This window comes from Plasmodium coatneyi, chromosome 12 (genome assembly GCF_001680005.1).
Source record: "Plasmodium coatneyi strain Hackeri chromosome 12, complete sequence".
NCBI classification, from domain to species: domain Eukaryota; phylum Apicomplexa; class Aconoidasida; order Haemosporida; family Plasmodiidae; genus Plasmodium; species Plasmodium coatneyi.
Window position 1 is genome coordinate 2882388 of NC_033567.1, and position 16923 is coordinate 2899310.

At 38.5% G+C, this 16923-nt stretch overlaps 5 protein-coding genes across 5 annotated transcripts; 2 read left to right on the plus strand and 3 right to left on the minus strand.

Moving 5' to 3' along the window:
* Positions 1 to 1019: 1019 nt before the first annotated feature.
* Positions 1020 to 1820, plus strand: PCOAH_00043060 (mRNA decay protein; the record flags this gene model as incomplete). Its single annotated transcript, XM_020061090.1, has 1 exon — positions 1020 to 1820. The coding sequence occupies one exon, from the start codon at positions 1020 to 1022 to the stop codon at positions 1818 to 1820; it is 801 nt and encodes a 266-aa protein (XP_019916949.1).
* An 862-nt stretch (positions 1821 to 2682) lies between these two features.
* Positions 2683 to 3315, minus strand: PCOAH_00043070 (putative nucleotidyltransferase; the record flags this gene model as incomplete). Its single annotated transcript, XM_020061091.1, has 1 exon — positions 2683 to 3315. The coding sequence occupies one exon, from the start codon at positions 3313 to 3315 to the stop codon at positions 2683 to 2685; it is 633 nt and encodes a 210-aa protein (XP_019916232.1).
* Positions 3316 to 4719: 1404 nt separating this feature from the next.
* PCOAH_00043080 (Uncharacterized protein) lies at positions 4720 to 7635 on the minus strand (the record flags this gene model as incomplete). Its single annotated transcript, XM_020061092.1, has 3 exons — positions 4720 to 5981; positions 6125 to 6908; positions 7060 to 7635. 3 exons carry the CDS (start codon positions 7633 to 7635, stop codon positions 4720 to 4722), a joined length of 2622 nt encoding a protein of 873 aa, XP_019916243.1.
* Positions 7636 to 9098: 1463 nt separating this feature from the next.
* Positions 9099 to 10016, plus strand: PCOAH_00043090 (Uncharacterized protein; the record flags this gene model as incomplete). The annotated part of the gene is made up of 1 exon (XM_020061093.1): positions 9099 to 10016. The coding sequence occupies one exon, from the start codon at positions 9099 to 9101 to the stop codon at positions 10014 to 10016; it is 918 nt and encodes a 305-aa protein (XP_019916569.1).
* Positions 10017 to 10782: 766 nt separating this feature from the next.
* On the minus strand, positions 10783 to 15567 carry PCOAH_00043100 (Uncharacterized protein; the record flags this gene model as incomplete). The annotated part of the gene is made up of 1 exon (XM_020061094.1): positions 10783 to 15567. One exon carries the CDS (start codon positions 15565 to 15567, stop codon positions 10783 to 10785), a length of 4785 nt encoding a protein of 1594 aa, XP_019916460.1.
* Between the last annotated feature and the right edge of the window lie 1356 nt (positions 15568 to 16923).

A 16923-nucleotide genomic window follows, 5' to 3' on the forward strand; every position in this document is an offset into this window, starting at 1 on the left:
AAAAAGGGGGTGGAGAATACTGTAAAGCGTAAAGGCACATATTCATATTTTGTATTTGTCGAATATATTCCCTCACCCTTTAAGCGCCAAGGGTCAATTTCCTACATTGGCAACATCATTTTTTCCTTCTTTGTTAAACACGAATAATTCTGTACACGTTTGCTGAGCGGAAATATATGTCCCTGGCAGACAAACACCATAATGTGGAAGCAAGCACTGTTGATCTATGCCTCACAGTTCTTTTACTCTTCTTTTTTTAAACCATTTTAATGTGTAAATACGCGCATATGCACGCCACTTCGCGAACCAGAAAACAAAATAGGCATAAAAAAACACGAATAGAAAGTGCAAAGAAAAAGGTGTACCTGCAGTTTTTCGCGCTCCTCCCTTGAAGTGATGTTTCTACTGTACATTTTTTTCTCAAAAAAGGGTAATTTTAACTCCGCAAAGATTATCTTTTTCGCATGCATATATATATTTCCCTTCAAGCGGGAGTTACTATTTGTTCATAACATTTTTGTAGATTCCTATCTATTTTGAGTAAGTTGCTTAGAAAGTGCCTTTTTGTGAGGCGGCATAAAACGTGTATATATCATATATGCATACCTTTTTAACACGTTCTGCATTGACACAAGGAAATATTTTTTCCTCGCACAGTTGGCCGTGTGAAAAGCTACAACAAGAGCAATGGCGTGAAATGTGCAACTCCTTTCAATTTTTCCCTCCACATCCCCAAAACAAATAGATTTCATTTATATGGGAAAAGTAAAATGCAGTGCTTATGTAACGTGTGAACACCCGCTGCAAATGTAGTTTCTGCGCTTCTTTTGGAGGCCGATTTTTGAAGGGAGGGCTCAACCGGCACATACGTGTGAGGACACACCTACATGCAAACAGTACACATAGGAGCATACACGGTAAACATATACCTATAGCATAAACCAGTCTGTAAGCAGATGTGTAACCTCCTTTCGCATTGTAAAAGAAACCAATAAAAATATTCAAAAAAAGAAAAAAAAATGTATTCAAATGTAAGACCGTACAAAATATTACAAAAAGTGAAAAGAAATGAAAATAATAATAGCAACAAAAAAAACTCCAATGAAGCAAAGAAAGAGCCGACAGAACGGGAAGATAATAGCAAAAAAAACACCATCGAGAAGAAAAAAAAATATGAAGACATAAAATACTACGAATGTAATAGAAAATCACTTAGCACAAAGAGGCAAGAAGAAGAAGGCCATGATAAAACAACACAGAATAATAAAACAAATCATAATGTAGACAATAACAATATTAAAAAATCGCAAAACGAAAAGGTATTAAAAAAAAAAGAAGATATGCTTATAACTTTACTGAAAAAGGAACAATCCTCTGTGCATAATAAAAAAATCATCATTCGACATTTACCACCAACTTTAACTGAAGATAATTTTTTTGACTCCTTCCCAAGCAACCTCAAAGATGAATTAGATTATTATTACTATGTTAACGGATGTGTACCAAAAAATCCGGGGGGTGATATAACACATTCACGAATGTACTTATCCTTTAAGGATGATTTGAAGACAAAGGAATTTATAAAAACACAACATGGGAAATTCTTTTATGATTCCAGTGGTGGTAAGTTCAGAGCCCTGGTGTCCTTTGCGCCGTATCAGACTATAATACATAAAAATAAGTCGGACGATATGAACAACACCTTAGAATCAGATGCCTATTTTTTAAAATTCTGTGAAGAGATGAAGAACTCGGAGGAGTCTGTTAAGAAGGATGAGGATAACGGTGATCTAATCAATGTGATGAAAGAAGACATGTAATTTTACCACCCCAAATTGTATTATTAAGAAAAAAATTGAAGAACAAAAAATTAAAATAGGTAGATCTGTTTGAAGCGCACACCCAATGGGCGCAATTTGAAAGGTGCGTAAATTGCGAAAGGGGTAAAAAAGGAAAAAAGTGTTATAGTTCGTGAATATGTTCCCCCGGGGGTGATACCCATAACTACGTCTAAAGCAATGGTGGTGTCCCCCACCAATAATGACAAGAGCAAACTTTTTTTTTTATTACTCGCATTATTAAAGTCACTATAAAAAATTAATTTTTCTTTAGCCCATGAAATGAGTTTTAGCATGGGATCGTATTAAATGAATAAGGAATGAAAAACAAAATAAAAGGGGAGCAATGGAAGTTGCAAAAGGGGGGAAGATGAAAAATAAAGAAAATGGATAAAAAGAAGACAAAGCAACTAACGAAAAAAACGTGCATTGAAGGTTTCCCCTCGTTTCCACGAATTACTGACCTTTTATCAAAAGAAAGGAGGCACACACGGTGACACATGCTTTTGTTGAAAAAAATAATAATTAATATATCGTCTATTTATTTTCACAAATAAACGTCTACATTTATGAAAGCGCAACATGAAAATATTTGATTATTCAAAACATTTGTTCAAAAAATAAAAAGGAGCCAAACATTAGATGTACAGTAAGAAGGAAGAAAGTGAGTAAATATGCTTAACGCGTGACATGTGCGAAACTCGCAGCGTAGAAGTGGTAACATAAAACATATAATTAGGGAGCAATGAGAAAGTGTGTGCGTGTAGAGCAGCGAGTAGAGGTGGTTTTACTACCCAACCCAACTGGGATAGGGATAGAAAACTAATTTAACGTAAAAGCTAAGCTAAGCGCTACACGTCGAGCTGTTATCATACAAGTCATGTTCCTTTATATAATTAATAATGACGGGGTGGATATACTTCTGCAGATCTTCCGAGTTGTTCTTTTCGCATAATATTTTCCTGGCGTCAGTTGAAGAAATATAATTAATAAAAGACATATTTTCAATTTTGATTAAATAGTAACTTGGGAATTTCTTGAGCACATTTTCATCGATTTTAAAATTCCCCCGTTCGACTATTATGAAGTTATTTTCTGCAACTAGCTCTTCTCCATTATCCCAAGAAAAAATGTCATTCAGGAGATCAGATCCAATAGTAAAGTAAAAAGTATAATTTGGATATTTTTCCTTTTGCATCTTGAGCAAATCATAAGTTGGAGTGCTGGTTTCTTTGCTTTCAATATCTTTAAAGAAAATTTTATTTTTTAACATTTTATGTGAATTATTATTCATGATTAGGGAGAACATATTATGTCTATGTTCGAATTCTGTTAGGTGTTTATCGTCTCGACACCTGCACATGACCACCCATATTTCGTCTATCCAGTCTAGGTTGCTTACTTCCGCGAGGACCATTTCGTGCGCATGAGTAACTGGATCAAAGGAGCCTCCATAGATACAGATGTTTTTGTTCATCTTTGGTTGTCCCCAGGAGGATGAAAAGAAAAAAAAAAGGAATAAAATAACTATAAGCAAATGAGAACACACTTTGGCAAGCGACATGATTTTAAGTGGTGACCAAAATGCTCACACAAATCTGAACATACAAATATTTTGTGCGCATGTGTTGGTTGGCTAGCCAATTGGTTAATTTGGCCCATTTGCAACTCTTTATCTGTCAATTTGTTTATGTGCTAATGTTTTTAGTTGCTCCTTTTTTTTTTTTTACGTTCTATGTATACTACGTTTTATATTTTTCCTTTATTATATATATATTTTTTTCTGTGCATTCGTTTTATATACTCCTCGTTTCGCATAAAAAAAAAAATGAATCAGTCAGTCGACGAGAGAATCGAATCTCAGCGTACGCACATTTGCTTTGATACCTTATAATTTTTTTTAGTCATCTTTGCTGGATTCGCCTATAGATGGAAGAGTAGTGGAATATTCGGAAGGAAGGCTCCTTTTGCTAATTTCGCGAATTTTTCTTTTTTCCTTTTCCGTTTGGCGCGCTCGGTGGGCAAAAAGTTGCAAGTGAGTGGTGTGGCGCCGCGACGTGCTCTACTGCGTAGAAGAACTTTCATGCATAAAAAAAGAAGAGGGGGGGACGGCTAGGAATTATCATAATGTGGCAATTAAAACCAGATGAAAAAACATCTGTGCTTCATTATAAGTGTGAAAAACTTTAAAGTGTTTAAAAGTGTTATATAATTTCACAAAACAGAAAAGTACTAAATTGTTGCTGAAGGTGGGAAAAAAAAAAGAGGCAGAATTGTGTTGGCAAAAAAAAAGAAAAATGCATAGCAATGTGAAAAAAAAAAATCACTTCGCAGTAAAACCAAAGGAGGTTAAAAACTACAAAAAAAAATTTAAAAATTAAAAACGAAATACTAGTAAAGAGAGCAATGAAGCGCTGCTTATAATTATCCCTTTGGCAAACTGCTCAGCGGTCCACCCGTACACTCTTGTGTATATGTATGTGTATACCATGCATACGTACCGCGCACACAGACCTCGCATATGAAAGCAATCATGTCATATGCTTGTTCTTTTGTACACATAAATGCACATGTGGTGAACTCATGTACACTGCGTTATACAAATTGAAAAGAACTCTTTTGACGCAAAAAAAAGAAAAAAATTTTGATGTGAAAAAGTAAATTAACGAATGGGGATCATGATGGGATTAAAAAAATAAAGCATTTGTACGGGTGAGGCCCTGTGATGCCAGATTCAAAGAAAAAAAAAACAGAAAACGGCGAAGACGCAAACGGCAAACATGTTTACGTGTATATACACATCCATACACATACGTGTAGCACACACATATTTACATGTTTCCATGTGGCCACCCCACTTTCTGCAAATGCCCGGGCGCATTTAGAACTTTACGATGGGCACGGAAATAGAGTCTAAGGCATCCTTGAGGGCGAAAAAGGGCTTCACGTGGATGAAGGGTCTTTTTATCACCTGTCCGCCCCAAATGGTCGGTTTTAGCAGCGGAAAGGAAAAGGAAAAGCTAATTCCCTTTGGTAATATTGTGATATCAATTTCGAGGGCTTGATTTATAACGGCTACGTTGTAAATAATCATGTCCCCATTTTGTAATTTATTTTCATGTGCATGTATGTTCAATTTTGTCCTGTTCAATAACGTGGAGGTGTTATTGTCAAAATTGCACACGTAAAAATCATTTACAAAAAAGTCAAAATAAATGACCAGCTGGTCACTACATTCGAGTAACGTCACTGGGATTTTACAATTCTGTGCGTTGGATAAATTGTTTAATTCCTTCCTTTTTAAGATGACCCCGATGGAAATATTACTCTCTTTGCTTTGTACAATTTGGTACACCAACTTACATTCGCTTATCAACCTTTCGTCCCCATGTGTGAAAGAATACTTATCTGTACTTTCTTTTTTTTTAACTAATTGGAAGGAATAGTTTTCATTGGTAAAATCGTTTACACACAAGAAGTTTTTATTTTCCTTCCATATCCTGCATCTCTCCTTAACTTCCTTTTGATTTCCCACCTTTTTGAAAATATGATCAAAAAGGATGTTGTAAATATTGTTCATGCAAATGGTTATTCTCTTAGTGGATAAGAATTCTTTTTTCTTCTTACTAATATACGGGGGTTCAAATGCTTCTTTATTTATTATTTTGTAAAATTCGTTTAAGTGTTTTATTTCTTCAGAGAAGGAAAACTTGGGGGGTCCTGCAACAGGTGCCACTTCTTCGTTTGTCTTTACATCATCTGATTTGTCCCCCTCAGCAGTTTCTTTACTCTGATCATTTGCTTCATTGGAATTTTCCCTGTGGTCATTATTTGGATATTCTTCCTTTATCCTCAACTTGGAGTGTCGGTACCTCATGCAAATGAAATTCGTCTCGTCGTACTTGCTATGTATAATGTCTTCGAAGCAATTTTTTATGTACTGGTGAATTTCTTGCAGTTGTTCCATGGATAGGAGGTTGAATCTGATGTTTTGGAAAATTAAGTTTTGTTCTTTCATGTTGCAGTTGTTCTTGATTATGAACTTTACGGATTCGATGAAGAGCCTCATTTCGTTCAAGATGAGGTTATCGCTGCCGAGGAAGTGGCTATATGTTTTGCTGTCCAGCAGGTAATGGTAATTTTCTGCTCAATTGGGGCGGAAAAAGGGGGAGCAATGAGGGAAAACGCGTCGGTCTATGGAAAGGGCAAACGCACATTTTTCTTTTTTACATTTTCACGCGTGCACACTCTCACGTGATATGCGCGTTGCACTCTGCTTGGCTTACTCGAAAAGAGGTACCCCCCCGAGTCCGAAATGATTCGTGCGAAGTCGTTAAACAGGGGAATCGCGATTTTCTTAAAGCTGGACGCCAGCCCCATCACCCCAATGATGTTGTCGAAGGTGGCTTTCTGAGAAATAACCTCAATCACGTCATCCATGATGCTCAGAATTTTTAAATGAACACACTCCATATATACAGTCACCAATAATTTAAAATCCAATTCGTGAAGGTTCAAAGTTTTGTCGTATATGTACCGGAAAATGGTCTTTACTGCTTGGGGGTAATTTGTCTTCAATTTTATTCTTAACTGTAGAGGACCTGTCTTCTGTGCCAAATTATGCTTTTCTATTTTTTTCTCAATGATGTGATAAAAGTATACAGAAATATGTTTTGTTACAAATAGATCGACGAAAATCTTATGATACCCATAAAATGTATTCCACTTCTTCTTCTTAGGTGTTAAAACTATTTCTACAATGTTCTTACAGTAGGGAGAAACAAAGAACTGTTTTAATGACTTTACCTTTTCCGCTAATAATTTTTCGCTGAATTCCAGAAATAGGGAATTTTCCTTTGTGTAATTTTCTTCAAATTTAGATTTCATGGAGGGTATGTTTTTCTTAATTTTGAGATAATATTGTAGCTCCATATTTTTTAAAAAATTAATTTCGCCGATTTTTTCTTTTAGGTACACATATTGTGCCTCCGATTTTCGCTTAATTAGGCTGTTTTTGTTCAGCTTCCCGTTCATTATCATGTCCAGGATTTCGTTGCAGTTGTAGTGGCCCTGTGGGGGGGGTGGAATGGGGAGGCATCCGTGTGTTGTGCAGTAGAGGTGTGGGGGAAAGTGCACGCATACACACAGGCATAGACATTCGCATACACGTACACACCTGCAGAGGCACCCACACATACCGTAAGGACCCCTCCAAACTTACCGCATTCTTCTTTTTCCTATCCATCAGGGAGTACATTTTCTTGTGGGTTAGTCTGTATATGTTCAAAAACAAAATATCATCGTGGATGCTAAACTCCTGCTCCTTTAGGCAATTTTTCAGCTGCCTCTGTATTTCCTTCAAAGTTTTAAAATCGTGCTTCGCCTTCAAATGCGTAAAATCATCCACCTCGTAATTGTCCTTAATAACATCCTTCTTATATTTATCATGGTGTGACTTGCGCGTATCTTCTCTTTTTTTTTTCGCTTCTTGGTTTTTTGTTACATTTGTAAGGGATGCCCCCTTTGAACTTCTTTCCTTCAAAATGTTCGCTTCATAATATTTGAGCACATTGGATTTAGACACCGGCGACATCTTCTTACTTGTGTCGCCCTTTGCTTCCTTTTCATTGGACGTGGGATTATTTCCTCTTCTTAAAATATTAACTATGGATACTTTATTATCACATATTGATATTAATTCATTTCCCTCATCGTTTTTCTTTTTTTCCGTGAATATTCCATAGTCCCTCCTTTTCCTATCCACCGCGTCTAATATGTTTTTCGAACAACAGAACATTTTCTTATGGAGGGGAGAAAAAAAGGGGGAAAAGGAGAAACGGGGCGCTCTGCAGGAATGTGTGCGGCAATGTACGAGTGGTTAGACGCCAGACAGGGGTGTGTGGGGGGGCGAAAACTATCCCAATTTTAACCCAAATGGGAGTTCGCACGGGTTACACATATGTGTGTAAATGTGTACAACATACACATCGGCTTAAGGTTAAAAGTTCCCACGAGGAGAGCAACCGCGGTGAAGAAGTCACGCGGGACTAAAAAAAAACAAAAAAACAACAAAACAAAAACAAAACAAAAACAAAACAAAACAAAAACAAAACAACAAAAAAATAAAACAAAAAAAGAACAAAACAACAAAACAACAGAACAAAAAAACTACAAAACAATAAGATAATAAGACAAAAAAACGCCTTCACAGCTTGCTTTCCCCAAGTCCCCGCTCCACTCAAAAGGGAAGCGAACAACGCAGGGATGCCTCTAAAAGAATTGCTCACAAAGCTGCAAGAACAGCACCAGCAGTGGCCACATTTCGCGCTTTAAAAAGAATCATCGAAAATTCAAAAACACAGAGTTGGACAAATTAAAGAATTCATGCGGTCTCCCCGGAGTGGAAAATGGGGGGTTAAAAAAAAAAAAAAAGGCGAACGAGCTGAACACTGCGCTAAACGAATGCAATGTTTCAAAAAAGGAAAACACAAAACGCTGAACATTTGTATGATGCCTAAAAAAGATTGTTTAAAAAAATGGCCATGGAAAAAACGAATGGCGCCAATAACTTGAACAAACAAATTTCCATTAAAGCTAAAGCAGCGAAACTTTTCATTTTGTTTAACCCTTTTTTTTTTTCCTCACAAGTCCCATGATTGCCGTTTGTATGTGTATACATGAAGTACATTTTTTTTTTCTCTTTACCTGTCATGTGCACATATATGCGCACATGGGCACATCATAACGTAAAAAAAAAGTACATGTATAATAACGCGGCGCGCATTGTACCACATGTGCGTCCGCCGCCTGGTGAACTTTTTTTTCCCCCAATTTGTTTGCCCCACTGGTAATTTTATTTCCACGTGCTCTTTCCTTTTTTGCCCCTTTCACGTTATCACATGCGCGAAAGAGGCATGTATAATTATCCCACGCATGCATCAATATATGTTCATTCCCCATGCGAGAGGAGAACTGGAGCTGGACGAAAATTTCACATAAAGAGTTGAGGAGCGAACAAGCATGGCTGGCGTGACAACAAGGAGAAAAGTGCGAAATTGCAAAAGAGAGCACTGAAGATTTTTACAACTGTTAAGAGGCCGACATAGCACAAGGGGGAGACTTACAAAAAAAGGGGCGAAGAAGGCAACCCCCAAGTGGGAGAAAACACATGAACGGCTATTTGCATATATGCGCACACCGTTACGTACGTACGTACATACATGTAACCCCACGCAGACGCAGCGGGATGAGCAACCAAAAATGAGCAGCGGAGTTGTAAACGAACTGATTAGCCAAGACATCCAGTGCGAAGATACATACAAGGAAGACAAAATAAAAATTGCCAACAGGCTGGTTAAAAACTTCTCCCTCCTGAAAGAACTAAATTTGTTAAGTACCATAAAGAATGAACAGAAAGGAAGAAAAGTCACAAATGGCTATAAGCAGGACATAACATATGACAGTGAAAATATAATTTATGCAAACAAATACATCCTGAACTTTTTGCAGTTAAAAGAGCAAAAAAGGAAGAAAGCAAAAGAGGAACAAAACAAAAAAACAAAATTCAACACAAAATATTTCCAGCCAAATTTTTTAAGTGAAAATGACATAACCCTTATTAATGAAACATTGTATAAAAATAATTTGTCCCTTTCTACATATACAGAAAAAATTAGGACATCCGATGAGAAGAATAATTTCAACATTTTTAACAAAGAAGTGATGGTAAAGCACGTCCATGTGCCAACCTACGACCTGGTGAACCACTCTCCTCACTCAGAAAAAACGTTGCAAATGCTAACCTTGTTAATTAAGAGCTACAATGACTCTTTAAGTTTAATTAAGCTGCAACAAAGTGTGATAAATGACTTTTTCTTTTACACACACAATTTGCTGAAAAACAAGGAGAGGCTCACTAGAAAAAATGAACGTTTGGTTAAGGCCCACTCGGTTAATGTGCGTACGAAAGGGGAGCCACAGAAGGGGGCCTCGACAGATGTAAAACCATTGCTCTGTAGCAGCGGAGAATCGGGGGACACACAGCCAGTGCCGTCCAGTAGCCAAGGAAAACTCCCATCCATGTACAAAACGCAAATTGATTTATACAGAAGGCACATCAACCACCTGTATCACGAAAATGACCACTTGAAAGAGCACCTGAATAAGTACAAGGTGTGACCAATCACTAACCATTAACAGGAAAAGGGAGAAAAAAAATCGTACAACAGAACATATGCGCATATTACGAAGAAGCTATTTCTGCGTGTCTTACTTTGCGTGCCCCCCTTTTTTGGTGTTCATTCTTTTTTATTTCTCACAAATTTGCTTTCTTTTAACGGCTAATTTGGCCTTAGTGATAATTAAGTGATATATTTTTCCTCCTGGTGAACGTCCCCCTTTTTAATTTTGCAAAAGTTACCCTATTTTTTCTCAACTCCCTGGAGGACACTAAAAAATGTTCGTCGTACTCGTTGTGCATGTAGTCACCCATAAGGTTAACCTTTGTGTGTATGCACATTACTGCGGAGGGGGCGGAAAAAAAAAGAACGAAAAAAAAGGAAAAAATAACGAAAACAAAAGGAAAAAAAAAAAAGGAAAGAGAGAAGCACCCAGCAGAAGGAGGGGCGGGAAAAGAAAAAGTGCGTTCCCCGCACTTGGGGCATAAAATAAATAATTATACTGCTCATGTCATGTAAGGCTACGAAATTTTAATTCTACGAAAGAATTATCGACACGGATGAAGACAAAAACAAGCAAAGGGTAACATTTTTGATAATGAAAAAGCAGGATGGAAAAAAAGAAAACATCACGTTGGTAAAATGTTGAAATAATGTATCTACGTACTTGCGCATACATTTTATAACTTACTCACGCTTTCCCACATTCGGAAGGGAAATACACCCGCACGGGAGAAATTATTCATCATGAAGCACCCCCAAACCTCCTATATACAACTGCAGTAATTCACTGTTGTGTTGCAGGATGGCCTTCTTCTTAACTCGGGGGGGCTGCTATTATTTAGGAGTGATTTGTTGGAGTATGATCCAGAATTCATTTTGCAGCTCAGGGGGAGGCTATTCCGTCCGTCCAGTTGGTGGCTAAGTTGGTTGCTCAAGTGGCCACTCAATTGACCACTCATTTGACTTCCCATTTGGCCGTCCAGTTGGTAGCTAAGTTGGCCGCTCATTTGGTTGCCCATTTGGTTACCCATTTGACCGCTCACTCGTCGGCTAACCTGGCTGCTCATCGGTCTACTCATAAACCTGCCCATCGACCTGCTCGATGGCCTACTTATCAACCCGCTCACCGGTCTACGCAAGGGGCTGCCGCTGCTGGCCATGTTGCCACGGAGCGACCCACGTAGAGTCTCCCTGTTCAGCGCCCACTCACCCCTGCCCAGCAAATCAGACTCGTAAACATTTGACAGCTTTACGCTGTTGCCAGACAGGAGAGCCATTTGCATATTCGTGCTTACCGGCATATACTTATTATTCACGTTAAAGAGGGAGCTGAAGTTCTGAATCGCGGGTTCTTTTCTCTCGTAGACATATTCAGTGCTGCTATTCCCCACTGAGCAACATTTGCCAAGCATCCAACTGGTATTTTGAGGGATCATCCCACTTGTCCTTCTAGCCACCACTGGTGTTTTCGAGCATAAATTGTTTACCTTCAAATTGGGTTCCCCTTGGGATGCTACTTCCATGGGGGGAGGTTCTAACTTCACTTGGACTGATAAATTCCTCAACGTGTTCCCCGATTTGATTCGGTTAAAATTGAACAGGGAAGCGTTTCTCAGTTTTGACATTCCTGCGTTTGTATCTCCGCTGTTTCTTCTTTCTTCGCCAGTTGTAGTGGTGGACGTGCTGCCTTTATGTGCGACCGGGAGGGGTTGTGCGTCCTGCTCCAAGTCGCTCACAATTCTATGCTCCATGGATTTGATGCTGGAGCTAGGGGCAATTTTTTTAGCCTTCCCGGTGGTTCCTCTCTTTTTGGGAGCATCATCTGTACGGACCGGGCCATTTACGCGATTGCTCATTTTCTTCTTCTTCCTCATCTTTTTGGACGACACTGAAGGAGAGGTAATCGAGTGGGGCGCGTTATCATCGGACGCATCAGCGTTAGACATTTCCAATTTGTCATGGGCAAAAAAGCTATTCGATGAATCCATCCCTCCTATCCTTGGAGTCACAAAATCGCTGTTCCATTTATCCTTAAAAGACTTCATTTTAACTAATTCCTTTTCGAGCAAGGATTTGCTTCCTACTCCTTCTTTGGCAATTTTACTGTTCCCATTTCCAGTGCTCGACTTATATTTCTTGGGGCCCTTCTTATCTTTCATTTTGGTTACGCTGCTCGCTCCCTTGTGGAATGTTTCTGATTTCAGCTTTTTCATTTTCTTCTCCTCCTTGATTTGAGACACGGCACTTTTTATCTTCCTGGAGCTACTGAGCTTGGCAATTTTTTTAGTTACCTTTTCTTCTCCAATTGAAATGTCATCACTCATGCTCATTTTTTTGCTCGACTTGGACTTGAGCTTCTTGAGCGACTTGGATTTCTTCAAGGAGGGTTTCTTTACTACCATCTTGGACAATTCTTGATCCCCCTTAGATCCGACTTCTTCGTTCTTCCCCATGGGAGGAGGAGATTCCTTTGCATTTTCATTTTGATGATCGCTCTCATGGGATGAGCTCGATTTTGCACCCGCTCCTAGATCCTTCGAACTTAACAACTTTTTTGTAAATAACTCATCTGCTTCGGCTTCTCCCTCCTTCTTCTGCTCTAACACGTTGTGAATATTTTCTGACTTGGACGACACGATTGCGTTGTTGTTGCCTCCGCTCGACATGAGCTCATGAATGCTGTCCGTCTTGGACTTACTCAACGTTTTTTTCTTAAAAATGGACAAGGCGTTTTTAATAGATGTAGAAGAAACTTTCTTGGACACACCTTTACTTGGCATGGAAATGGAATCATTTTCTGCATCTATTTTCCCATTTTTATCACTCATAGATGTATCTAACTTTTTTAGAAGCTTCTTCTTTTCTGCATCTACATCTTTCAAAGAATTTTTGCTCAATGTAGCTTTCTTTAAAGTGTTAGCTTTCTTCAAAAAGAGGATGGTCTTTCTTTGGGGCGAATTTTTGTTAGTTGCACTTTTTATCGGGTCGCTGCTTTTTTCGTTTTTTATGCTCTTCTTTTCTTTTACGTTGCCTGTGATATCTGTCTTTAATTTTAGTAACGATGGGATGCCTTTCATCGTTGCCTTGTGTTTTAGGGCCAATTCGGGCTTTGTGCTTTGCTTCACGGTTAGAGGTGCCTTCCCAATGGTCTTCATGGATAGAGGCGCTTTCCCAATGGTTTTCATGGTGAGCGGCACTTTCCCAATGGTTTTCATGGTAAGCGGTGCCTTCCCAATAGTCTTCATCGTTAGAGGCGCCTTTCCAATTGCCTTCATCGTTAGAGGCGCCTTCCCAATTGCCTTCATAGTTAGCGGAGACCCACCCTCATCCTTCTTTGTCAATGCGTTATCGCCTCTTTTTGGCACCTTTTTACTTATCTTGTGGTCCGCGCCTTTCTTTATCTCGGATTTTGTTTTTTTCGCCTCCTTCACTTCGTTCACTTTTTCGAGCCCCTTCTTTTTCTCGTCTGATTCTGACTGCGCCGGTTTCTCTGGTTCCGCCGGTTCCGCTGGTTGGACCGTTTCTTCGCCCTTCATTTCCCCTTCCAACTCTTCCGGCCCTACCTCCTTTCGGCTACCAGCCGATTTTCCCCCTTGCTCTTCACCATCCGCCTTTTCGGCTTTATCTTCTTTTTCCCCTTTTTGTTCTCTCTTCCCTGCATCCAAGTCGTTATTGCCACCCGCATCGGCGTGCTCATCCTCATCGTCCACCTTTTTCACCCGTTCGACTTCCACGACTTCCCCCTCCACTTCACCTGCCTCTTCCGGCCTCTCCGTTTCACTTCTCGTCAAGTCGTACATGTTTTCCCCACATCTTTCCATTTCTGATTCGTCTTTTTCTTCTAACGTTTTTTCCCTCCCTATGATGTGTTCCGTATCAACTACTACGACTTCTTCCTTATCTACCTGGGGAGGTTCTTCCTTGGTACCTTCATTTACGTTTATCTGTTCATTGTTCGTTTGGTCCACTTCCTCGGTCGGTTTTTCTTCCTTTTCGGGATTCTTCTCAATATCTGCATCTGCGACGTCGTCTAATTTAGGGGCAGCGATGTCCATAGGAGCCTCCGATGACTGTGCCTCTTTCCCTTGTATACTCTTAAGCAGAACCTTTTTCTTTCTATCCTTTCCCATTGTCTTAGATTCACCTACCAACTTGGAAATGGGTTTTTTGGCTAAAATTTTCTTTGTGTCTAAAATTGCCTTTCCTCTTTTCACAGCTTCCATCTTTAAGGGGCTACTTTTTTGTGTATTTTTGGGCTTTTCTATAAATTTTCGAGTGATTAGTGAGCTCTTTCTTATATTACTGGTGGCCCCACTTAGAACTTCTTTCCCTTCCGTCGCAGATTCATCAACTTCTTTGCTTCCTATTTCTGCAGCTCTCTTAAGATAATGCAACGTGTGTTTTATGTTACCCTTGGGAGGAGCCTTATGTTTAACACTTTTCTCTTTAATCAGAAAGGGTAACACTTTTGGAGGAATTTTCAAAGATGTTTTTTCCTTTAGCAGCAGTGCTTTCCCTTTTTCGTCCTTGCTAATTTCTTTGGATGGAACAAAATTCGTTTTAATCATTGCCTTGGGCTTTAACTTTACTACTTCCGGTGAAGGGATTTTCTTTGGTAAATTTCGAAAAATGCTTTTTCCTTTACCAGTGTCTAACGCCTTCCCCGTAATTCCCTCCTTATGAAGGTTACTTTTGTTCATTGTAATTGGTGGATTTATTATGGGTGACTTAATTGGCAGAGGGGGTCTTTTTATCAGATCTGCTGATTTGGGCAGTCCTGGAAACTTCTGAGCAGTTGCATTAATGCTTTTACTGCTTTGCCTGTTAATGTCCTTTGGAATGCCCTTCGAAACTCCTTTGTATGGCACACTAAGTGAACGCTTGCTGGTCGGTACATTTTCGTTTTTTTTTCCTAAATTCAACCTTTCCATACTCATGTTTTTGGCAAAATCCTGAGGGTTAAGGACCTGCAGGAGGCCTTTCACTTCGATGTATAACGGCTCGCTGTTCATAAATGTGGGGGGCGCTTTGGGGGAAAAGGTGATATCCGAGTGTTTGCTCATGGGAGCACCCTCAAGCGGTTTGACTTCGCTACTTGGAAAGTTCTCTTTTTGGTGCTCCTTCTCAGCCTCATGTTGAGCCTCCTTTCTAGATTCTTGTTCCCCCTCTTTTAAAGCCTCCTTTTTGTTCACATGTTCATCTCCTTCTTTGACCAATTTGGACGCGTCTTCCACATTCAAGCCATTATCGCCGTCTCTGATTTCCCCATTTTCCGTCAGTTTTCCGGTCGCGTTGATAGTAGCATCCATGCTGCAGTTGTTGTCCTTATTCGAAGTATCAAAGTCCGTCGCCCCCGCCTTTGTGTCATTTACAACATCATTGGCAGAAGCTGGAGCATTTTCATTTGTTTCTACGCCTGCAATTTTTTCTTCTTCATCTATCTTCTTTGGGTTTTCATCCTGCGTTTCGATCCCCGTTGCCGCGTTTTCCTGTCTTTCATTTGTTGAGTCGGCTGACAGGTCCGCGTTTTTACTGTCGTTTGGGTCCATCTCTGGTGAGATTATTCATTACAACTGGTGAGTAAAAATGGCACGTAAAAATGGCGCGCAAAAGTGACACGCAAAAATGGTCTATGTAGCCTCTTTCTTTTCTTTTTTTTTTTCCCTTTATGTTACACAAATTAGCCAATTAAAAGTCACTACAAAAAACAAACAAAGGGACAGACGTATTATACAAATGCATGCATATTTGTATGTATACATAAACAACATCACAATTTTAGTACAAAAAAAAAAGTGCACAGAATTAAAAAAAAAACAAAAACAAAATAAATATTTTAAAGCATGCTGATGGGTAACATTTACATGTACAAAAAAACAAAAAAAAAAAAAAAGCTATTTTAAAATTTGTTCATGTGCATTTTATCCTGTTGTTGGTAGCTATGAGAAGAAATAAGTGTACAAAATAAAAAAAAAAAAAAAAAAAAAAAAAAAAAAAAAAAAGCTATTTTACGTATACACATGTGTACATGTTAAAGTGCTGTGGATGACCTGGAAAAGAAAACACAATAAAACAGAACAAAGCGGATGTTAAAACCCAGATGAATTAGAAGAAACATATACAAGCGCAAATATCTTGAAAAATTCATATATGCGTGAAAAAATATTTGTACCCCATTTTTTTGTGTAATCCAAAGTAGAAATAACAAGTGAATGCACCAACAGGAACAAACAAGATTGTTGCCGTTGCAGTGTTGTAAAAAAAAAAAAAAAAAAAAAAAAAAAAAAAGATGGCTAGCTTTCGATATTGTGACTTAATTTTAACCATGAAAAAAATATAGCATGGTCATGTTTTTTTTAAGAAAAATGCGCGAATTTTATTTTTATCAATTTTGTTCATAAAAAAAAAAAAAAACTATTTTTTATTTTGCTATACCAAGTTCATATTTTCCACTCCAATAACTTTTCTGTTGAATTCTCTAAGCTTTAACAACTGTATACGTAGCGGCAGGAACTATCACTTGTGGAAAGTAACTTTTACGCAAAAAGGGAGTATCATTTGGTGATCAAAAAAAAGGGGTGAATAAATTTCTACCGAAAAGGAAGTGTCAATTTGTATGGGTAAACATGTGCATATGATATATATACATATAAAAGCGCATTTATATGCAACCCTTCGCGCGCACACACACACATGTGCACAAATTTGTAGATATGTTGAGATGGCCAAAAGGCTTAATTTCCAGGTAGTTTGTTAATTGGGAAAATTTTATGCGAAAATTTCAATAAACAGAGGTGCTATTGAATATTTTTACTCTTCCCTTTTACGAATGAGAAAATGAAGTGCAGTTGGAAAAAATCTGGACACTTCAAACAAAAAAAAAAAAAAAAAAAAAATGGGCCAGG